This window comes from Chinchilla lanigera, unplaced genomic scaffold (assembly GCF_000276665.1).
Source record: "Chinchilla lanigera isolate Chin_1 unplaced genomic scaffold, ChiLan1.0 scaffold00007, whole genome shotgun sequence".
Taxonomy (NCBI): domain Eukaryota; kingdom Metazoa; phylum Chordata; class Mammalia; order Rodentia; family Chinchillidae; genus Chinchilla; species Chinchilla lanigera.
The window spans coordinates 5,700,732-5,724,565 of record NW_004955408.1 but is presented as its reverse complement, the minus strand read 5'-3'; the positions used below and the strand labels follow the sequence as shown (position 1 = coordinate 5,724,565).

Below are 23,834 nucleotides of genomic sequence, written 5' to 3'. Positions count from 1 at the left end.
ACACTTGAGAAGATGAGGCAGAGGATTGCAAGTCTGAGGCCAGCCTGAGCTACACGGTGAGACTCCTGCAGTCAGCATGAGGGCTGGAAACGTAGCTCAGCAGGAGTGTGCCTGCCTAGCATGTGAGCCTGAGGCTCCAACCCCAGCGCACACACGAAGTCATTTTGTATTGATGATCCAATGTTTGAAATGATCATACTTCAGATATAATGGGTTAAATAAATCTATTCTTAAAAGTCCTTTTACTGGCTTTCCTACTTTCCTAAAGTGTGGATGCTGGCCGCATGAGACTCACACTAATTTATCTCTTGCCCAGTGCTGCCTCCTCCTGCAGGTGCCCCGGCCCTCCTACCCACGCGTATCAGCGGGGCCAGGCTTGGAGGTGCAGGTGTTGGAGTGGGGTCCAGGCATCATCCTAGCTAGATCCATGGGGTCCTAGTGTTAGGGTTTGGATGGAATGTCCACCCTCTGGCTTTCAGAGGGTGAGTGGCTCACGGGGGCCTGCTCCCCGACAGATGAGTCATGATTTCTCCACAGCTGAATGTGCTATGGTGAGTGGGTCCCGGGGGGGGGGGTGCGTCTTTAGAGGGCAGACTTCTCACTGGCTGTTCCTGCTCACTCACCTTCCTGACCCCATGGGTTGAGCATCTTTCCTCCACCCTGTCATTTTTCCTTGGATCCAGCCTACCATGGACTGCAACTTCTGAAACCATAAGCTAAAATAAACCTTTTCTCCTTTAATTATGTCTGGTTATTTTGCCCAGTGATGGGAAAGTCACTCGTACATCAAATCAACTTCTTCCACACACCCTCCCCCTGGGCCCCTTTCTGCAAATGACTGAGCCTCTGCCAGGGACACCAGCCTTTCCTCTTCTGCAGTCCCCTCAGGTTGACAGCTGTCGACTCGTGAGGTCTCTTTGCCCGGAGGTCTGTGGGCAGAGCAGTCCAGCGGCACACTGGCAGCGAGGCGGGAGCGGGAGGGATGTGTACAGGAAGACGGTGTCGCTTCGAGTGGTGTTTTTACTGGGTTGTGAGCTGACCCAGAGCAGGGACAGATGCTCCACTCCCCACTCTTTCCAGATCCTGGCATGGAATAGGTGCTCAGTTGTTAATGGATGAGAAGCCAATCCAGGTAAAAATCCTGTGACCTAGAGACGGAGGCCAGAGGCTCCTCTCCCACTTTTCCACACCCGACAAGTGGCTGGAGGTGAAGGAGGGCAGCCTTGGATTGAGGACTTTGCCTCTCCCTGGAGGGATGACTTCCTGAATCCCAGGGGTAACACTGTGAAGATCCAATGAAACACTGCCCCGCCCTTAATGCATGGCCCCGGTACATGCTGAATGCCCTCTATGCCCAACACAGTCACAGTCCCTTGGGAGGGTGCAGCAGGTCCTTTGGGACTCAGAGAACTCTCGCAGGGACCACTGTGGAGCGTGTGCAGGGATCCCCAGGGCCCCTCCCCTCCCCACGTAACAGAGCCCCACACCAGCCACACAGAAAACATTGCTTTATTAACTGCGTTTGCCAACACATGAGGAGTGTGGAGGGCTCCTTAGGACACAGGCCCCGGCAGGGCCCAGGGTCTGGAAGCCCCTGTGAGTGAGCAGGACAGGATGGGGCTGGGAGCTATGCAGCAGCGGCAACACAGAATCATGCAGGGCACAGCGGGCGCTGGCCACACCGAGGCGACCATACATTCTATTGCTCGTTAAGGGTCGTGAACATGGACAATGTACAAAAAGGAGAAATAGGTCTTTGCGGTAATGAAAAATACATTTTTCTCTACAAAGGAATCTTCTCTAATACAAGAAAATAAATATTGCAACATAAGCCAAAAATAATTTAAAATTGCTCTTTTCAATATATTTTCAATATTTCTCTTGTATATTAACAAATGGCACATCACTTTCTTTGAAACAAAGACAGAAGGTGTCTCCTCCTGTGACATTCATATCATCCCCCCCGCCACCTCCCCCCACGTGATTCGGAGCACAAAAGGTTTGTGCATCTGAGGGCGAGGGCAGCGGGAGGGGCCTTAAAGAACAGCCAGAGAAAGGTCCCGGGCTTCAGCCCTGGCTCTTTGGCCAATGTGACTAGCCGGGCCAAGGGCACAGGGAAACGGCCTTGCTACAGGGATCCAGATCGTTCTGCAGAGCTTTGGGCATGGGCAGAGGTTGGCCACATCTGGCAGTGAGCAAGGGGATGCCAAGTCCAGCTGCTGCCAGTTTGTTGGAATCGGGCAGCTGCAACTCTAAGAATTGCCCCAGCAATTCCCACAGTGCCTGTGCAACGCGTACACGGGTGTGTGCACGCACACGGACACACAAGGCAGGTGCCACATGTATGCACGCGCGTGCACACACACACACAACCACAGCCCAACACCTGCATCTGGAGCCCCGAGCGGCTTCTCCGGGGAAGCCCAGGCCTTTAACACTGCAAACGCTCATGCACTGTACGACGTCCGAGCTCATTTAATAAAATAAACGAGCATCCTACCTTTCTTCTCCTTATCTGTTTCAAAATATACTTATGATACATAAAAATACTTTCCTTGCATTTTCCTTTGTCACGTGATGAGGGAAGGAGGTGGGAGGCGGCCAGGGCTGGTGAGAGTGTGGGACATGAGCCGGATGAGTTACGGAGCAGCTGCCGCCTCCGGGAGGGCGTGCGTGCGTGTGATGCGTTTGGGAGCAAGACCTCAAGGCCTCAGGCCTGGAAGAGGAGCCCGCCTTGGTCTGGGGCGGCAACATGCTCCACACTGTAGACAGGGCCGGAAGGGAGAGTGAGGGGCTGCTGGGGAAGGCTGGGGGCTGCCGGGCAGGACTGGACGAGAGACTGGCAGCCTTGTCCTCCCTGTGGCCTGGTGGATGCCCTGGAAGGGGAGACAGCTGCCTGGTTAGGACTGCAGGAGGGCCTGGTCTGGGAGCGGAGGGGCTGCCGGCCAAGCAGCCTAACAGAACCGGGCTCTGCAGGACACAGGCCCAAGGACAGCCCAGTCCAAGGCAACAGCTGGGAGAGAAGAGCCAAAATCGAGGCTGACCTGAGCAGCGGCTTTCTGAAGACCGCCGGCAACCCCATCCGCCTTCCAAGCTGATGCTCCCAGTTAGGCCCTCGTTTCCACTCACAGCCCAGCCCCTGCCCCAGCGCGGAGCGGAGGGCTCAAGGGTGGGTGCCGAGACAGCTGGACCCTGAGCCCCGCCAGCGCCCCGGCCCCAGCAGGGTTTAGTTTTGTTTCAGTTCACCCCTCAGCAGGCTGCAGGGCCGGCCCAGGCAACCCAGGAAGGAGAAGGCTGTGACCCGAGGTGATCTGAAGCACAGGGAAGGAAGGAAGGTCTGTTCAAAGCCAGTAAACAGAGGCTGGGGTCGGGATGCTGACACTGACACTGTATTGTCACTACTACCGAGGCGGGCAGGCAGCCTAAGTCTAGTGGTAGCTCATGCCATCCCCACGCCCAGGATCCTCGGGGCACCCGACTCCCTTGGAGTCCACTAGGATCAGACACATTTGTCCAGTCCTTTGAAACTTGTCACTGTCCTTGTTTCTAGTTTTGCTAAAATTCGCACAAAACCAACGACAACCGTGGATGACGACACCACCGTCGTACCTTGCTAAGTTTTGGAGTTGGGGTGGGTGAAGGTCAAGCTGCTCCATCTGGCTTATTTGTTCGTGGTGTATTTGCACAGGGTCGGGCAGCCACATGGGAAAGACGCTTTCCACGCTGGTTTCACAGTCGGGTGTCCGAGTGACAGGATTGCTCACAGTGGCCCAGCCCAGGGCCTGGAGCCCAAGCCCTGGGAATCGAGCAACAGCAGCAGCAGCAGCGGCGGCGGCGGCGAAGCCTCCTCCTCCTCCTCCTCCAAGACCTGGGGTTCTTCTCTGCGAGTGTGCGCAATGAACGTGTTTCTGTACTTTGTTGCTAAGGAACTCCATTAAAAAAAAAGTCCAAGTGACAAGTTGTCAGGTCCAGGCTGTGCTGTATTAGGGTCAAAGTATTCTTTGGCATCCACAGAATGATTCGACTGATTCACTGGACTTTTTGCAAGGTTCTTGCTGGAGAAGTTCTGGCTTTACCAGTGGTGGAAGTGACCCAGAAGTAATTCGTACAAGAAAAACAAAAACGAAAACAAAAACCAACCAAAAACCCCCAACGTTTTCACGGAATTCCTTTTTTGTTTGTTCCCTGAGCTATCACCCTGGGGCCACCTCACTGAAACTCTTCAGAGCGATTACCTAGGACCTGGAGGCGGGGTGGGGAGGGAAAGAGGACATGCCTGGGGGAGGGGGTTAAGGCTCTAAGGGACAAAGGGACACAGGACCATCCAGCAAGACTTCACCCTGGCAGGCTGTGGGCCCGCCCTGGGCCCCGGGATCCCACTGCGTGTTGGAAGGGAGGTGTTTCCGGAAGGAAACCAAGGAAGCTCATCTCTTAGCAGGACTAGGAACTTGAAAAGGCAAACGGTCTGGTCTGGCCAGGCCAGTTCTGTGTGGGAGTGACCAGACTTCAGCCAACACTGGTCCCAAGGAAGGAAGGAAGGAAGGAAGGAAGGAAGGAAGTTGGAGCCCCAGAGCGATTCTCAGCAGGGGCTGGGCTGGGCCTCAGGCCCCCGGCTGGGCACTGGCCCTCCCTTGGGAGTCCTCCACCTGCATGGGTGGCTGGCTGTGTGGGATCCCCTGAGTAAATGGCACAGCTCAGGAAGGATTCTGGGAACCCCTTCCCAGAGCCGCTGGGCTGAGCGCTGACAGGGGTAGAGCAGCAAGGGAGGGGAGGTGACGGGGCGGGGCAGGCCTCAGATGATGCAGGTTGGTCAGGAACCAGCGGGCGCCCTGCACCCCTCAGTGCTTTCTCATAGAAACTCGTTGTGCTTGTGACAGTGAGTAGACTCTGGCTGGGTGTCACTCGTTATCCTTCCTTGGGGATCAGTGGAGTGCAGCAGGACCCCCAGCCTCCAGCGGGCTCTAGTGTGATAGGGGACAAGGTGGGACAGGCCCCGGGCCGGCCCGTCTGCCAGGAAATAATGCCCAAACAACAGTCCGTGTCACCCAGCGGCAGCGGGCGGGAGTCCTGAGCTCTTCTTCACCTTGCCTACATCTAGCCAGAAGCCCAGCAATGCCGTGTGGGTCGTGACGGGTGGCACGCAGGACCAGGTACGGTCCCCGAGGCCAGAGCCGTGGAAGGAATCCTAACGTCCTAGGCCAGCACAGAGGAAAGACAACAGTGTGGAATTCAGAACTCTCTATTAAAAATAAAACCACGACAGAGTGGTAGCCTCAAGGGTCCGGGACACTCAGCAGAGATTGGAAATGGCAGTTGTGAGTGGGCTGAGGCCTTGTAGGGGACCAGGGCAGGGCCCGGGACAGGGGTAGGGGCGAGTTAGGAGGCTAATACCCCCATACGGACCACCTCCTCAGCCCCCGCCTCCCGGGAACCCCGCTGCACCCCGCTGTCCTCTGCCTCTACATCCGAGTCGCTCATCTCCCCATCAGAGAAGTAGCCATCGGCCTCCGTGTCAAAGTGTAAGCTGACCTTTGGCCTCTCGGCCACAGCAGAAGGCGGTCCTGTCCCGGCGTCGGGCGCGGTACCCGGAGATCGCCGGGTAACCTTGCTCTCACGGGGTGGCCGGAGCTGGCCCAAGGGTTTGGGGCTCACCACAGGGCCAGGCACTTGGACATTCAAGTCAGCAGCTGCTGGGGCTGCCTCGTCCGGGGGCTCGGGGGCCAGTGGCGGGGGGCTGTCCGGGGCTGCTGGTACGGGACAGTCCCCAGCTGTAGGGCTGGACGGCAAGTGAGAAGACGTCCGCCGCGGCGGCTTCCTGGCCGGGGGCCCTTGCCCCCCCCTGCCGCTGCCTGCATCCTGGCCCCAGGGCTTCTTGGGGGGCTTTTCTGGAGTCGTCCGTGAGCCAGGTCCGTCCTGTGGTGGGGGGGGTTTCTTCTTGGCAGGCAGGCGGGTGCGGCCGCGGGCCTTCCTGGCAGGGTCGCCGGGTCGCAGCGAGGGGTCCCGCATGAAGCTGAGCAGCGTCTCCTCGTCCTGCAGCAGCTCCTCTGACAGCAGCCCCGGGGCAGGGTCCTCGCGGTGCCCGCTGTTCAGGGACCACTCGCTCATGGCCATGTCCTCTGCCGTGATCTGCACCGACTGCGCCAGCCAGCTGTTGAAGAAGGTGCCGTCGATGGGGAACGAGGTGGACAGGCCTGAGCGGGGAGAGAGAGGAGGCAGTGAGACGCGGGCAGGGCGTCCAGCCCTTTCGGGGGCCCTTTGCACCCTCTTCCCACGCTCCGGCATGCCACACTCACACAAGCCATCTTGCTTTGCCCACCCCCCCCCCCGCCCCCTTCCCAACACTGCAGGGCTAAGAACAGGGCGACAACACCTCCCTCCCCAGAAGCACGTCCCACCCCGGGCTGCCAGGGCAATTTGTGGAGCGGAGGACAAATTAAATACAGAGCTCCTCCTTCAAGGATTACTAAGAATTTGAAGGTGGCAGGATCTCAGCATAAAAGCAAACTTTTTTTTTTGTCTTTTTGAGACAGGGTCTCTCTATGCAGTTCAGGCTGGCCTTCAGCTCACTTTGTAGCCCAGGCTGGTCTCGAACTCACAATGATCCCCCTGTCTCAGCCTCCCGAATACTGGGATTACAGGCATGTGCCACCATGCCCGGCAAAAGCAAGTTTAAAGGGAAGACGGGAAACACTTTCTGGCCACCAGGGGGCAGTGGATCTTCATGAGAGGTTCCTCTCAGAGTTGGAGGCAAAGCACTGGGAAAGAGGAAGGGTTGGACATGAACAGGGTAGCGAGATGTATCTGGGTGGGTCTCTGGTGGCCCCCAGGCCCAGCTATGGGTCCTCCCTCCCTTTCTGAGGTCTTGGGAGAGAGCAGTTGGTGAGGCAGTGCCTTTATTTACTTTAGGGTTTTTTGAGACAGGGTCTTGTTATGTAGCCCAGGCTGGCTCCTAACTTGAGGTGATACTCCTGCCTCAGCCTCCAAAGTGCTAGGATTCCAGGTGTGCACCACACCTGGCTCAGGGCCTACTTTTAGACGTTCAGGTTGTTCCCTTCTTGACACTGAAGGACATCAAAGATGACCTGAGGCTTCCGTGCTGTTAGTGAGGCCAGGAAGGGGATTACACTCTGCTCCCACTCTGCTCTGGAGGAAGTGTATAACATTCTGGGAGTCCAGTGCAAAGCTGGAGGCTCCCCAGGGGCTGCTCTGCCTAATGGGACAGGAAGGAGGTCTGTGACCGTGAGGGACCTGCTGTCACTCCTCTGGATCTCTGTGCTGGAGGAAGAACCCACTGGGGAGAGTGTGCAGGGTGGACAGGATGAGGGTTTCCGCCACTCCTCCCCTCCAAGCGTGGGACTGGCCCAGGGACCTCTGGGAAAACCTAGGGCAAAGGACCCGGCCTCCATCCGGTCTGTGGAGGGGAGCTTCTCAGGGAGCTGGGCGTGGCTCTGATCTGTCTCCTTTGCGGGTGGCACATGGGAGCATGGCAGGCACCGGGCAAGGAAGGGCCTGGTGACCCTCTGGGCCTCAGTTCCCCAGTCTCTGCAGCTGGCCCTCCACGGGTGGGGCTGGGAGTGAGGCGATGGCGTGAGCTCACCCAGCTGCCCCAGGACAGAGTCCGGCCCGGCCTTCACTTTCTCCTTCTTCTCCGGGCTGCTGCCCTTGGGCGCCTCGCGGCCTTTCCTCTTGGAGTCGCTCTTCTTGCCCTTTGCTCTCTTCCCAGCTTGCTCTGCATCGGGGAATGCAAGAGGAGGGAGGTGGTGACTTGCAGGGGCCTGAGTCAGGTCAAGGGGCGGCCGAGAGTCCTCCAAGGGCCAGGGCGCACCCTCCGCGGCAGCAAGGTCAGAGCTGGAGCCCGGGACCTCGGTCCGTCAGGGCGCAGCCGGAGCGGGGTGGAGGGTGACAGGGTGGGCACAGAGCCACGAGGAGACCCGGTCTCCATTCTGACCTACACAACCCACAGGCCTCGGGAGAAGCCTGAAGAGGCAACGCTGGACCTGGCGGGTCTTGAGCGTGACGCTAAGGAGCTGGACTAAGGGCGGAAAGAACACCCGCCCCGGGGCGAAGGCTCGGCTCCAGTCTGGACACCACAGTCCACGCCCCTTGAGGAGGCCTCCTGCCTTGGCTTCCCAGTCTGCTTTTGAGGTCAGGCAGCAGGTGCACACCTGATCCAATGATCCTTCCTGTCCAGGGTCAACTGCAAGTCTGGGGGGCAGGGGAAGGGTGGAGGGGAAGGCGCAGCAGCCCCGAGCACCCCCAGTTTCTCAGGCAGAGGGAGGAGGCAGAGACAGGAGGGCTTTCCAGACAAGGTTAAGAGAAGGCTGAGACGCGTGGCCCCAGATGTGCTGTTAGCTGGCGGGGAAACGGCAGGCTGGGCCTCGGTCTCCCGCGCTGTAACGGAGGGCCCAACCCGACACTTGGGAGCTGGGCCTCCTGCCTCGGAGTCCGGACTCCTTCCCTCTCCTGCCCCTCACTCGAGGCGTCTTCTGGCCCCCGTCGTACCCACGCCAGGGCCTTTCCAGTTTCGTTACCAAGTTGTGCTCTGGCCCCTAGGTCCAGGGCTGTGCCCGTCTTATCCTTCACCTGGTTCAAATCAAGGCCCGACACTACTTCCCCTGAGCGGCCTTCCTAGCTTCCAGACGGGGCAGGCATCCCACGCTGGGGTCTGGCATCCCCGGAGTGCGGGCATCTGCTTCCGGCGGGAGCGAAGCAGTTTCTCAGCCAGTGCCTGCTCTCACCAAACTGCTGCTGGTTGTTGCCACGAGAGGCAACGGGCCGCAAAACCTTACGATTCTGGGACCCTACGCCCAAGGTCACTGCTCCTGCCTTGCCACCCCGCGGTCTGACTGTGGGTGCCTCGTGCGGGCTGCTTCTGTAGCCAGATGAGTGGCCACAGCCCAGTGTCAGGGAGTCTGAGACACTGCTCCAGCATCACCTTCAGCCTCTGTCCCTGCACTGGCCCCGAGACCGCGCTTTCCCTTCTCCAGAGTGCAAGCTCCATGAGGGCAGGAGCCCGACCTGCGCTGGGCCAACACCCACTGAACGAATAAACAGCACACAGGAGCCTCAAAAGCTCCAGCATCGGAGCAGCGGCCCTAGTCTTCGGGCACACAGTGACTGCGAGCGGCCGTGACTTGCTCTGACCCCGCACCCCGATTCGGGAAAGCCCGTTTCCCAAGCCAGGATGGGCGGACAGCCTGAAGAGCAATGGGGCAGCCTGGCCACTGGGAGGAAGGGATGGCACCGGGGCCTCTGTCGCTGGCTTCGGCGGTGGCACTGCTGCTTTCCTCCCTCTTCTGCTCCAGGCATAGCCTGGACCTCGGGTTCAGGATCTCTCCCGACATGGAGAAAGAGAAACTGCACGGAAACTCGACACCAGGGCACCGCTTTTTGGGTTAAGCATCCTCCTTGCGATCACGTCTGGGTCTGGCACCCTTCTTGACTGACCCCGCTCAAGTACCAAAAGCTTCCACAGCCCTTCATGTCTTGGTCTCTTACATGCATTGCGAAAGGAGTAAGAAGGTAACAGAAAAAGCACTGCCGATGCAGGGACTGAATCCCATCGCAGTCAGGGAGAAAACACAGGAGCTGTGCTGTCCCTGGAGCAGGCGCTTTCCTACCTCGGCCCCAGCATGGAGCTACTTGCGCTTTGGGTCTGCGCCCGTTCGCCTGCCGTCTGCCCCTGAGCAGCAGTGAACCTGAAAGGGCCTCTGAGGGCAGGTCTGGTGCCCCATTCCCAACTCTGGCTCCCTGCTTCCCAACACGATGGGGCCACGGCAGGCCTCCATCCCGGCCCAGGAAGTGGTGGAGAGGGGGACAGGGCCCAACACGTTCCACACACCTACCTCACTGGGCCCCAACATCCCCCTTGGGCCCGGCCCTGCACACAGAGGTGGCTAGAGGCAGCAGGGCAGGTGCGTACCTCGACAGAGATCCTGTTCAATAAGCTTCATCTGCAGGTGGAATATCTGCTCCTGGAGCTTGCAGATGGCATGCTTCGTTCTCTCGCGCCGGGTCACCATGTAGCACAGGTTTCTAACCTGAGGAAACACAAGAGGTTTCCCACTTTGCTCTGGGGCAGCCACCCCAGTTCTCCCAGTTCTCCCAGTCCCGTGAGTTCTTCGAGGCCTCCCTGAGCATTCCCTGGGCGGTGTGCACCCCCGCCTGCACTGTGAACACCAGGCCTGAGGCAACCTATCACCCTGTGTTTCCACCTGGCCCCTGGAGACAGCTCCAGGCGGTGACCTTTGCTCTGGGCTCCTCCTTAGGCGCCTGGCCTGTGGTGGCCCGCGCACTCTCACTGTGAGGCCCTGGCCTTGCCCCGAGCAACACCATCGGGGTCTCTTTCTCCCCAGAACTGGCCACCCAGCAGGGTAGAGATGCTGACAGAGTCATCTCACAACCAGGCTGTCCTGACACAGACCTGCGGACAGACAGCAAGGTGTCTTGGACAAGGGGACTCCTTTCCAGCTCCCTGCACGTCCCAGGCCAGTCTATCACCTCTCCCAGAGAGAGAGAAGCCAGTCAGACCCCTCCGCTCTTGCCTAATCTTCGGCAATGCCCATCAGATGACTTCCCTCTCCCAGCACCACGTGGACTGGCTCTGGGAAGGGGGTTCCTCCACACGCGCTCTACAGGAACCTCAGAATGGGGCCTGACAGGGCAACAGGGTCAGTTCACAAAAGGCCTAGGGGACAGACATCCTGCTCTCTGGGGGGTGGGGTTTTAAGTACACACTATGGAATCTGGAAACTCCTGCCCCAAGCCAGGCCTCCAAAGTGAGACCTACAGGACATAGGTCAGAGCACTTCAATGCGGGGGGGGGGGGGGGGGGAGAGACAACGACGGACGACACACATTAGAACTGCTGCTGGTGGTTTTTCCTAGGCGCCATTAGGAATTCTGATTGTTTTATAATAGGCAGTGGTAGTTATGAGAGACAATAAAAATACATTATCAGAGGTATCTGTTCAATCTTTTTTTACTGGGAAGGTTACACCATGCCACCAGGAATGTCTGGAGCTTCTGACTACGAGGACAGGAATGCTTGCTGCTGTGAGATTCCCAACGTTCTTTGGTTGGTACTTTGGTTACACTGTGACCCCCTCCATCTCTGATCTCCACTTCTACAACTTTTTATGTTTCTCCTGAGAGTCTTAGTAACACAGCTACTTTTAAAAAATGTTTTATTGAAGGTGTTTTGCTATCAGCAAGTTCTGAAGAAGGCCTAGACGTGGGGCCAAGGAGCAAGCAGGTTGGCAGGAGATGTCTGGAGGTCCTTAGAGGGTGATTCAGCTCTAGAGCTCAGGACAGAGATGCGACTCAGGGAAGGCTGTGGAATGGGTGTGTGAGATTCTGGAGTCCAGGGCTGGAGTGCAACTCAGGAGAAGTGACTTGCCAAGCATATGTGAGACCCTGGGTTCCATGCCCAGCACTGCAAAAACAAACAAGAGGGTGGAACCTGCTATCTCCAGTCCTGAGAAGGGAAAACAATTTCTGGGGCCCAGACGCAGCTGTCAACAAAGCAAGGGATGCAGGACACTGGGGCAGACCTAATCCTCAGGAAAAGGATTCTAAGGCCACGGGCAAGCTGATGACTGCCAGAGCGTTGGGGGAGGGGCGGGGAAGCATGGAATTGAGACACAGCAGGGATCAAGGGGAAAGGAGAGCTGGGGACAGCAGGAGAGGATCCCATGCCAGAGGGAGGTGGAGGGAGGATTTGCTTAAGAAGACAGGACAGGGTGTAAATGATTCTGGTATTGGAGGAACATGCCTTGCAAAGGAGATGCAGGGTGGGCCACAAGGGCTGGGAGGTGAGGGGATGCGTGCAGGAAGGGGCACTGCTGGCCAGCATCTGGGGCTCTCTGGTCAGAGGAACAGGAGATGAGGCTGCTTCCTGAAAGGTGGCAGAGCTCCAGGCGATGTGGGCAGGCTCTAGGAAGCCCAGTGCCAGCCGGCAGTCGCTCAGACTCATTCGCCTACTGCGCAGGTCTCTCCTGGGGTACGTGGGGTCTAATGGCCCTTGGATGCAACAGCTTCGGGAGTCTCTGCTGAAAATCAGGCAGCCGAATGAGGCTGTGGTGGCAGGAGATGGGGTGTGTTCTGGGTTGCTGAGCTGAGAACACTGGAGGGGAAGAGGTCTGGGTGGGGAGGGAGGGCTCAGGACAAGGTGGGCTTTAGTGGGAACGAGGTGGGGCAGGGCACACCACAATCTAGGCCAGCGATGGCGAACCTGTTAGAGCGCTCAAGGATACAGCTCACAGCGGCACACATGCCGCAGTTTCACCACCGCTGATCTAGGCACTGAGCACAGAATAAGCACAGTGACCGAGTGACCAGGAGGCAGCTGTCAGAAAAGGGCAGGATGTACTTCTGGCTAAGCCTTCCTGTCTGGGACAAGCAGAGGAAGCAAGGCCTGCGGAGCTCCCACACGTCCGTCCTTAGGGCAGGGTGTGTCTAGGAGCTCCCTCCCTCTCGGCCCTGTCCTGGTCCCTGTCTCTCGTCAGCTGTGGAAAGAATCAGGAGCAGGATCCACAGCCCCAGCCAGCCAGCCAGCGCCCCCAGGACTTGGCCACCAGCGAGGCTGTTAGGGGACACTGGCTGGCGTTTGCAAGGCTGATGTTCGGTGCTGTAATTCTTTTGTCAGCTGTGAATAACTCCAGGAAGCTACAATGGCCCTGCGCTCCCACAGCTGCTTGCCAGAGAAAGGGCTGAAATTTTCAGGAAAATACATCCTTGGCAGAGCGCTTGCCTAGCATGTGCAAAGCCTTGGGTTCAATCCCCAGCACCAGAAATAAGAAAGCACATTTTCTAGGCTGACCATAAAATGGGATTCCATGCTGGTGGCAGCCCCCACTCCTGCAGACCCCGGCAGGGGCAAATCAGTCAAGGAGCATGCTCTGACCCGCAGGCCTAAGTGCCAGTCCTCTGGGGAGCACAAGGCTGGGCTCCCCTTCTATGGGGTGAGCAGTGACAACAGTCAAGGCCAACAACGGAGGCCACTGGGTTAACTTCTGTGCCCCTGTCCTCACTGTGACGCCCAGGGACAGTTTGATTCTTTTTTTTTTGAGACAGGGTCTCACTATGTAGTTTAGGCTGGCCTCCAACTTGAGGCAATTCTCCTGCCTCAGCCTCCGGAGTGCTGGGATTACAGGCCTGCACCGCCCTGCCTGGCTGACAGTTTGATTCTTCTCCCCATTTTATAGACTAGGAAAATGAAACTTGAAGTGGAGACGGAAACGAAGAAGGCACAGAGCTGGTTGGTGCTAGAACTGGACGCAGACCTAGGCTACCCAAAGCCCTGGTCTGGGCCAGACCCTGCATCTCCAGATGGATCCAGGCCCAGCTGGCCTGCTGCCCAGGCCCAGGCTGGATACTCTCGGCTGTTGGCCCTGGGCCACGACTGGAGATGGGGCCTGCTGGCCGGGCTGCCGATCGTGGGATTTTACAGAAAGCCTTCCGGACAGCGGAATCCTCCACACTGACCATCACGTAGGTCACCTGCACGTGGCTGAGTGGCCCTTGGCTGGCACACGGAGTGGCTTGAGGGGGCTTGGTACTACCGTCTCTGACACTTCTCTCCACAGCCCACAAGGCTGAACACACCTCAGCCTGCTTTCCGCTGTGCCCACAAGCCTGCTGTGTGGCTGCCGGAGGCAGCCCAGGGACAGGGCACTCCTGAACGGCAACGGGCCACACAGACTGACTCCTCTTTCCTGCAGCCCGCCCAGCTCGCTGGGGGTGGTCCCAGCCCTGGCCCCACCTGAATCACTGACACTGGCCCTGGGGGACCGATGGAAGGATGGGCCTGCCCTGGAAATCTACGTAACGGAAAAGAAGCCAACTCTGCTCCTCTTGACCCCAGCCCTGCCTCTGATGCAGGTCCCAACGCAAGCTCCAACTCCAGGAGACAAGTTCCCCTAAGACTTCCTGTCCCTCTGTCTGAGCCTTGCTTTCTTCATCTGCTCAGCAGAGCTGGGAAGACCTTCCTCACGTCGCCTCGGTGACTCTGCAAGTGGGCCAAGGGCCAGGCTGGAGGGCTGCCGCACAGCGCAGGGCGGTCAGACCTACGGGTCATGAGAAGGACGTCGAGAGCAAAGCAGCTGATGGAAAGGGAGAGCTTGGAGGTGGAGACTCAGGAAAATTCTGGAAGCAGCACTGGCCCCAGAGTGCTCGAATCTGATGTCCCTGCCCCATGTGACAGGAGGCTGGGCTGCCCGGGAGGTGGTGACTGCAATGCCAGTGGCCTTGCCCTCTTCCCAGGCTGCAGCCAGGGACATGTGATCCTGCCCATCCTGTACTTCTGACTGGTGGCGGGCTGACAGCGTCCAGGCACTGGGTGACGAGCAGGGTGAAGGGGAGTGGAGAAGCTGGGTCCAGCTACTCCGCCCAACACCTGCCAAGATGCTCTCCCACTACAGACTTGCTAACTGAGCTCTAGGTAAGAAAGCAGTGATTGTTCACCCCCATGCTGCCTGAGAGCTAGAAGGCCCAGCCCCGTGGCTGCTCTCAAAGCAGAGCTGTGAAGCAGAGCTCACAGCTGGTTTGCTGAGTTCTTGGGATGGAGAGGCCCCTCGGCAGGCCTGCCAAGGCTACTCACCCTCTCCAGGTCCTGCCGCAGGTGCGTGAAGAGCTTCAGGCGGCGGTAGAGGACGTCCTGCTCCTGCTGGGCAAGGTTGTCCACCTCATCAGTCTTGGGCGTCAGCAGCGGCTGATTGCCGTTGGCTTTCCTCTTCAGCTTCCAGTACTGGTAGATGAAGTCAACCAGCGCCTCAGCCAGGTCCAGCCGCTCGGCCACCTCGGCGGGCTCCACCAGCTCGTAGAAGTCCTCTTCCAGCTGCTGCAGCCGCTGTTTGCGCAGGGTCACCTTTTCCAGGTCCTCGCAAGCCTGGCTGGACTCCACGGGCTCGGAGGTCTGCTGGCTCCGTGGGCCCCCGTCGCTGTGCTCCTGGCAGAAGGACTTGAACTTGACCTCGTCGTTGTCTGCTAATATAGTCCGCATCTCCAGGCCGTGGTCAAAGGCGCAGGTGACGTGGAATGCCGTGACACAGGAAGGCATCGAGCACTGGAGGGAGAAGAAGGGCAGGGTCAGGCACTAAAGCAGCCCTGGCAGACGGAGGAGGATGTGGGGCTGCTCATGCAGAATCCTGGGGAGGCTCCAGAGGAAAGGGCTGGGATTCCAATGTCCTGCACAGTATGGAGGGAGCGCGGCAGGTGGAGCGGCGAAGCTCGGGAGCACCTAGAAAGGTCACGAGATCAGCACTGTACGCCCAGAGGACTCAACCGTCAAGGCTGGCTGTGCAACCCCAGTGGGGCCAAGCAGTATTTCTGCACAGGAAAACGACTTTGCAGTGAGAAGCATCAAAGGACAGGCAGATAATGGGTCACTGCCTCCTCTCCCGCTGCACGTTATCCCAGGTATCTGTCCCCCTTTGTATTCTGGGAGGAGCTGTAGCATATCCCCTCATGCAAGCAGTTGGAGGCCTGACCTTCCCTCCCAGCACTGGACGAAGACCATAGGGCCGCTGGTAACACACCCAACCATTATATGCAGGAACCAGCGGTGCTGGTTTCACAGCCCATGTGAAGATCTTATAAATGGGAGGATGCCCACTGAGTGTCTGCACTGACAACTCTGTTCCAGCAGAGACGAGAGCGACAGCCATATCTCCTGCCCCCAAACTACAGATCAGAGGCACCCACACCACCTGCGACTGTGAGAAGTGCCAAGTCTCAGCTTTGCCCAGACATCCTGAAGGAGGACCCTCAGGGAGCAGGCCCGGCAACGTGTCTCTCTGGCCGGTTCTGATGCAGACTAGCATCTGGGAACCACTGGTGGTCCAGAGGGACCAGCCCAGCCCTGGCTCTGTCAGGACAGCCTGTGGGCTTAGCTGAAGAGGAAGTGTGTCTCGTTCCTTCCACGTGCCAAGTTTGCCATCGAAAGTGAGGTCAAAGCCAGGAGCGGTGGTGTACAACTGTAATACCGGCACTCTGGGAGGCTGAGACAGGAAAATCCAAAGTCTGAGTATAGCCTGGGCAACTTAGCAAGACCCCATCCTAATGTTTAAAAAAGGCTCGGGACACAGCTCGGTGTGAAGGCCTTGGCTCCCGCGCCTATCCGCATTCCCTGGAGGACCTGAGGATGGCCCTAGGCCCACCCCTTCCAAGCCTATCCACAGCAGCACGGTGGGGGTGGAGGCGCGTGGTAGCCACCCATTTTCCAGGGTTCCCTGGGCGCGCCTCTCTCTGCAGCAGGCTCCTGGGCAGCAGGGGGAAGTGGCCACGTACCTGGATGCAGGTGCCCGTACACTCCTTGCACAGGCTGCAGGACAGAGCCCAGCGGCTGGCTGGAATATTCGAGATCTTAGTGATGGGCTCCATCTTCTCGGGGCAGCCGATGCTGACCTGGGTAGGACACAGGGAGCTGTTTCAGTCCCCAGTCTGTCTCCCACATGCCCAGATGAGGGTGTGCTTTCTGCTGAAATCAAAGACTGGGCAGACAGAGCAGTGGCTGGTCCCCTGGTCCCAAGTCCCTCCTGACTCCCAAGAGACAGATCCCAAGCTCAAGGTCTGCATCTTCCCTGCCACAAGACAACTGCTGGGTCAGTGTCTCACCCATGATCAATCCTAGGTTATGAATGTGACAACGCACCAAGTGTGGTTGACCAGGTGAGTATGTGACTATAGGCTTCAAGAGAGAGGTACGCACGCCTGTGTGTGTGTGTGGAGAGGGGGAGGCAGCACGGGTGCACGCAAGGTCCCCACTTCTGCACCTCAGGCCTTTTTCTGGGACCAAAAATAGGCCTCATGACAGCTCCGCTTGAGGATCAAGTCACTCTTGGCTTAGAGGTACTTTTGCTTGATCCGTCTTATGGCAACAGTCTGTCCCTGGGTCTGTCGGGCTCTGGGAGGCCGAGCACAGGGGACCCCTCGCTGCCCATGCCTGAATGTGGAGAGAGGGCCCCGCTCCAAAGGGCTCCATGGTGGAGCCCTGGTGGTTCTCTCTGCCGTGCCCAGCCCAGCAGACTCTGAGAGGGGTCGAAGCCTTCCAGATGGGGTCTGGAGTCAGTGACCACCGCAGTCACTGACAGCAGCCATCACCGAAGCCGGCACTGCGGGCCGAGGCAGGAAGGGAAGGGCCGGCCGCTGACAGGGCCGCCTGCATTGTTTCCGGGCACAATCAGCATTGCAGTGGGGCCTCAGCCTGCAGGGCACACAGTCCAGGCAATGCCAGCATTTCACATTCTGAAGACAGTGCCACCTCCTGAGAGCTCACAGGCTCTGCTGAACCTGGGATGCAGTCAGTTGCTCAAGACCTTCTCTGCCGGCCTTGGTCACAGCCTGCGCCACCAGCTTCCCACAGCCACAGCAGCAGTTCCACTGGCCGACTTGGAATCGGGCTTAGAGCCTCGTTTTCTTTCTGGTCTGGTGGTCTGTGTTTGTTTTTGTTTTTGGTACCAGGAATCGAACTCAGGACCTTGCACCTGTCAGGCAAGCACTGTGCTGCTGAGCTATATCCCCGGCCCTGGTCTGTGCCTGACTGGAGGGAGCCACTGTGCAGGGTGAGCAGGGCCCTACACCGTTTCCCCTCAAGGCAGCTGCCCAGCTCTGTCCACTGCCCAGGCCCACCTTTGGAACCGTCCTGCAGCCCATCACCTCGCCGGCCCACCAGGGCTGGGCCATGTCCAGAACTGCAGGTAAAGTCCCCCGGGGGCTGCTGTGTTGGTCCCTCCCAGGCCTGAGATCGCTGCATTGTCACACGGCCCAGCCCTTTCTCTCCCAGTGCTTGGCACCCAAGCTCCATGCAGCCCCGCCTCCCAGGTGCTGCCCCCGGGCCACCACAGCCCCACGGCTACCCCCACGGCTACCCACCTCAGGGATCCAGAGGGCACAGCTGACATGCACCCACTTCGTCCCGCTTCTGGTGGGCTTCAAGGCTCCTCCTCGCTTGGGGCAGAGCAGGCACTTTGGCTGGACTCCCAGGGCGCATGTCCGGCACAGCCAGCTGCCCGTGGGCACCTTAAGGATCCCGTAGCATGCCTGTGGACAGAGCGGATGGCCACAGCTCAGAGGCACTGCCCAATCTGGGGGTGGCTAGCACTGCTGTACAGCCTCTAGGCCAGCAAGGAGACCTCAGAGGTGGACACTGATGCCAAGGGCTCCCGGGAAACCTCTCGGCCTGCAGCGTGCCCCAAATCCCACCACTCTGTCCTCTGTGAAAGGCACGCAGCTGCCCCGTTAGAGGAGACTCGCTTTAGCCAGGTTCCTTACCTAGCATGGGCTTCGGGGCGGACCCCCAAAGCATCCCGTGTCTCAAGCAGAACACGGAGCCAGTTGTGTACTTCCTAGGACTGATGCTGAGAGCTGCTATTCCTCTTATTCAGGAATGGGGCAGGGTTCCTTCTGGAATGCCTCACCCTTAGGACACACATGGGGACCCAAGGCCGTGCATGGGTGAGGGATGCCCCGCCAGCCCACCTGCAGCCCCTGCCTGAGCTCCCCAGTGGCTGGCCCAGCCTCAGTGGTGTGAGTGACTTCACAGTCAGGACCAGAGTGGGTCCTCTGGGTCCCAGTCATGACTTCTGGAAACCCAAGACCTACAGCCTCAGGGCCCAAGATGGAGAGGGGCAGTCTGCCCTGGCTCTACCCAATTATAGTGCCAGGAAGGGTAGCAGGTACCTAGAGTCTTGGCTACACTGCACTAAGCAATAAACATATAGTCAACAATTCCATCTCCTAGTAAGCATTGTTTTGTTTTGTTTTTGTAGCGCTAGGCGTCTAACCCAGGGGCTCGTGCTTCAACCACAACAACTCTCTTTTATTTGAAGGAACAGAGGAACAGAGGCCTAGAGAGGATAAGAAATGGGCTCCAAGTCACAGAGCTCGTCAAATCCAGAACCAGGCTTTGAAACCAGGCAGCCTGGCTTGGGGCTTCGCTCTCAGTCACCACCCAACAGGCACGTGCTGAAGCCTGGCTAGCGGCACTGGGCCGGGGTCTCCGGTGGCACCCACATCACCACCAGGACAGCTGGCCCCGCAGTCACGTGTGGGTGGGGGAATGGGGCGCCCACCTGGTGCACACAGACGTTGCACTTGTCGCAGAAGACCATCTCGTTGCCGTCCTCACCCTCAGGGGAGCGGCACACGTCACAGACAACGTCCTCGTCATACTCGATGCCAAGCCCCTCCTGCGTCTCGATGGCCCGTGCCATGTTCTGGTGGCACAGAGTCTCCAGCTCCTCCAGCACACGCTCTAGCGTCAGTTCGTCCAGCCCGGGCTTCTCTGGGGAGGAGAGCGGGGATGGCGTTAGGACCCAGCATCCTCTGAGCTGGGAAGAAGTTGCAGAGCCTGGGGCTGTAGGAATCCAGCAGACCCATGGGCAGAACTACTTAGTCTCCAAGGCCTCTGCGCACTGTGATGCCCTCACTGTAGACGGCACGCTGTGACCATGCGTGCGTACATGCAGGTGACACGAAGGGTCCCCGAGACGCAGCCCACTCCTTGGGGACCCATGGTTCCTGCTGTGTGCCGGGGCACACGCTGAAGGCGGCTGAATGCGGCAGAGCTGGGCCTTCCTAGAACGTGTCAGCCAGGATGTCCTTACCCCTGATGCCAGCCCTATTTGTGTGCTCACTTACTCCTCCTGTGACACCCATGCCTTTTACAATATTCCCAAGAATTTTTAAGAGGATCACATGTTATCATTGCCCCCACCAGACAGCTGCAGAGACCACGGTGCAGAGACGGTAACTTCCCGGGCAGTAACGCAGCAGGGACTTTCACCCGGCCTTGGTGACTGCCTTTCTGGGGCTACGAAGAAAACCCACCATCCCAGTCCCAGTCCCACTCCCAGAGCGACAGGGCACCTACCCATCTCCTTGAGCTCTGAGTTGATGAGCTCCAGCCAGTAGGCGTCAATCTCATCCAGGTCATAGCGGCTGCCCCCGGGCCAAGAGGGCTGGGACCCATCGCCAAGTGCAGGGTCGTTAGGGGACGCCTGCACAGGGGGGCCTTCCAGTGGTGGGAGGATCCTAGGAGAGAAAGACGGAGATCAGGAGGGCAGGCCCTCAGCCTGCACCCTTGGGGGCCCCAGTGAGCCAATCGGCCCAGCTGAGGAGCAAGTAGCCCAGTGTGAGGTGTCCAACTCTGACGCCCAGTGGGACCTAAACGCTCTATCCATTCATTCCACTTCCTCCGCCACCACCTGTGGGCAAGAAGGAGCTAGGAGGCCCAAAGGCTGTGGGGCAGTGAGGATGCGAGTAGGAGCTGATGCCCACTCATGCCAGCCAGAGCATGCTTCCAACTGTCCCCACCAGGACAGCTGGGCCTCAGCGAAAGCCCCCACCCCCATCCGGACCGCCCTATCCAGCCTTGCAGGAGAAGTCCCAGCGCCGTCCTACGCAGTGCCCTGGGATGGAGCCAGATGGACCCCAGGGCCTTTGGCATACCCGCAGGCTGGGCAGGGGCCAGGATCGTCTCCACGCTTCAGCCCAGCCCCTCCTTCACTAACAGCCTGAGAATGCCACTAACAGCCCTGAGAAGATCTGAGGTCAGCGTCCCTCAGGGGCCAGGAGCCCCACCGGCCTCCACTACTGCAGCCCAAGGCAAAGCTTTCCAGACCAAAGGTCTACTGCCACAGGAACACGGCTGCCACACCTTATCCTTCCAGACACAGTCCTTGAGCAGCAAATCTCTCTCTCTCTCTCTCTCTCTCTCTTGCTCTTTCTGTGTCCCTCAACTCAGGACCTCACGCATACTAGGCAAGCAAATGCTCCACTACTAAGCCACACCCCTAGCCCTTCTAAAAATTTTGAGTCTAAGTTGGCCAAGCTGCCCTTGAACCTGCAAAGCTCCTGCCTCAGTCTCCTGAGTAGCTGGGATGACAGGTGCGGGCCCACCAAGTTACTAGTGTAACCTGCCTCATTCCTGTGCACAAAGATGCACCCACTCTGGAGCCAGGATCACATCCTTCTCAGTCACCCTGGGGCCAGGGCTCTGCCTCGGAGGCACCCTTGGGCCCTGGCTGCAGACGGAGACCAAAGTCCAGCTCTGCCGCTGAATGTCTCACAGCACCAACCTTACAAGGCTGGTGAGAGGATTACAAAGATTAATGAAAGCAAAGCTCTAAGTGTCTGGCCCATGGTAAGTACCGTGTGCATGCACGGGTGTGTTCTGAGACCTTTGGACAACATCTTGTTAACCGTGAAAGAAGATATAAGGGGGTGCTTTGCCTCGGGAGGGCAGTGTCCCCTTGGCACAGCTGTTTGCTGCCCCTCACATCCTGGTGCCAGAGCAAAATGCCAGCTCTTCCCACCTCCCGCTGGTTGCCATGGTTATTGCCTCACAGCCTGGCCTCCATCTGGCCAGTCCTGCCGGACCCGAGAGGCCCCTCACTTGCCCAGGAGGCTTCCTGGGTCGGAGGCAGGGCTGCCAGGGGCTGTCGCTGAGTGCAGAGTGGGGAGAGGAGAGCAGGACCTGAGACGCCACCAAGGCATGGCTGAGCAGTGGGGAGGGCTCCCATACTCCAGAAAATGCCCTGGGGGTCAGCAAGAGGGCCAGAAAGGGCGCAGGAGACCAGGAGGGGGGCAGAGACCCAGACACAGAGAGAAACACCTGCAGGCCTGAAGAGGGGCCGAGAGGACAAGGGGCAGGGGCTGGGCACCACCATGACAAAGAGGAAGTGCCCTTCCCCGCACAGGTGATTCTAAAAAGAAGCAGCACTAATAAGCAGTCCTGCGAAACGCTGCCTTTCCCCCACGGACTGTCACTCCAATAAGCGCTCTCTTCTAAAGGCACAGCCTGTCATTTTGTCGTGCTCTGGCTCTGTCCGTGTCCTCAGCCTCCAGATGCCCACCTAGCGGCCTAACACTACTCATACCTGCTTGCCCTGTCAGCTGCCACCTGGCCAGACCTGTGGTGCCAAGATCACCACCTTCCCGCTGGGGAGCCAGGGCTAAGGAACTCACACCAGAAATGGCATTTCCTGAGTTCCCGGGCTCACACCCTCCCTGGCTGTTGAGGGAGCTCTCCTGCCAGGTTCGAGTGGCCCTGAACCTAAGGGCCAGGGCCTCACCCTCAGCCACCGACCACCAGCAGCACAGAGCTCAGCTGCGGGGAGGTGGACACGCCAGAGGTTGACTGGACTAAGTCTTCTGGCCACGAGGTGGGCAGAGCTGCCCACAGGCCAAGGAAGGAAAGGAGGGGGCAGGGAGCACTGGGACAGGAGCTGAGAAAGGTCATCAGAGCCAGCATGCGCGAGGCTCTCTCTGGGCCTCCCAGGGACAACCCGGAGTTTGTGCTGTGGCCTGTGATTTCCTGGCCCAGCCCAGTGGGCCCCCGGCACAATCAGGAAATCCCCCCGAATTCCCCAACTTCCTCATCTGCAAAATGGGGCCAGTACTGTGTACTACCTAAGACAGGCAAGATCACTCAGTGAGAAGACGAAGTCTGTCACAAAGGGACTCGGCTCAGGGCTCCTGCAGGGCTCCTGCCTACTCTGGCTGCCATTCAGGCTTCCAGATGCCGCTCCCAGGGAGACGGAGGAGCTGTCCTAGGCAGTGCCCTGGGATGAGGAGGAGGAGGGGTGTGGAGAGCTCACCACACACCCCTTCCTGCCCGGTCTCTCCTCTCCAAACCGCATACAGTGTAGGTCGGGAGCGCCTGGCTCATGCCAGCCCAGCGTGGCCCTGGGTATGCTGGGAGCACACCTCGAGAAGCCAAGACAGCCTGAATGCATGCTCTGACCGGATGTCGCAGACAAAGCCCTCCACAGGCAGACGGAAGCCACGCTCCAGTGTGGGGGCATCTGCAATAACTAGCCAGCCAAGGGGACACCAAGGAGAGGCGACAGACGGCTGGGCGAGGCGGGCAGGACTGGTGCCCTCTGTCTAGCCGGTGGCCTGTCCTTCCTTCTTCGTGGTCCTGGGCCCTGGCACATGTGCCAACAACTTGCCACGTACATTCTCCTTTACTCCTCACCACACCATTCTTTCAAGTGGTATTCTGCCCATCTGACAGGAGACAGGCTCAAAGCGGTCAAGTCACGGTTTAGGTCACCAGGGCGTGGCCGCGGCTGTCAAGGAGCGGACCCACATTACTGTCGGGGAGGTGCACAAGAGTGAATCCTTCCTCCGCTGCAGGAGGAAGGCCCTTCCCAACATCCACAGAGCATCCAGCAGGCTAAACTGGCTTCACCTGTGACCCATGCCCGGCACGGGGCTGCCACTAAGCAGGCTCGGTATCCATGGGCCGTCACAGGTGCAGCTGCCATGAAGTGATGGTGCCAACATCGAGGGAGGGGACAGCTGTCATCGGCCCCAAGCCTGGGCTGCCCGGGCTCAAGCAAGAGCCACGGGGCTGCAAAGGCCAGCAAAGCGCAGCCAGTGACCCCAGGGGCTCAGTTCAGGCAGGCGAGCCAGCAGGGGAGACCAAGTCGCCAGGCCCTTGCGTGCTGAGGGATTCCAGGGCGCACAAGAAGCCCCTGGCTGAAGGCCCGCCGCCATGTGGCTCCACCCCGAGCAGAGTACTCAGGGGCCCGCTTGCCCAGGAGACCAGAGGCTGGAGCTGGGGGAGGGGCGCTCTCCAACCTGCCCTGGAGGCACCAGCACCTGCCTCTGGAGCACCTCCTGTTTGCTGGGAGCCTAGGAACTGTACTCACACCTCGAAGAGCTCCTGTAAAGGGTTACTTTAAAAAAGAGGCTGGGCTGGGTGTGGTGGCGCACACCTGTAATCTCAGTACTCGGCTGAGGCAGGAGGATCGCTGCAAGTTTGAGGCCAGTTTAGGCTACATAGTGAGTTCAACGCCAGCCTGAAGTACACATGAGACTTGGTCTCA

At 58.9% G+C, this 23,834-nt stretch overlaps 1 protein-coding gene across 5 annotated transcripts in view; it reads right to left on the bottom strand.

Annotated features, from left to right (window-relative positions):
- Positions 1-1,839: 1,839 nt before the first annotated feature.
- Jade2 (jade family PHD finger 2) overlaps positions 1,840-23,834 on the bottom strand; it is a 46,137-nt gene continuing 24,142 nt past the window's right edge. For all 5 annotated transcript variants that reach the window (XM_005376157.2, XM_005376156.2, XM_005376155.2 and 2 more), the window contains exons 5-12: positions 19,871-20,031; positions 19,071-19,282; positions 17,872-18,039; positions 16,288-16,404; positions 14,600-15,064; positions 9,923-10,040; positions 7,598-7,729; positions 1,840-6,191 (exon numbers count right to left, since the gene is read on the bottom strand). In XM_005376157.2, the coding sequence (XP_005376214.1) occupies positions 5,377-6,191; positions 7,598-7,729; positions 9,923-10,040; positions 14,600-15,064; positions 16,288-16,404; positions 17,872-18,039; positions 19,071-19,282; positions 19,871-20,031 (2,188 nt within the window). In that variant the 3' untranslated portion in view covers positions 1,840-5,376. The remainder of the gene's footprint in view (positions 6,192-7,597; positions 7,730-9,922; positions 10,041-14,599; positions 15,065-16,287; positions 16,405-17,871; positions 18,040-19,070; positions 19,283-19,870; positions 20,032-23,834) is intronic.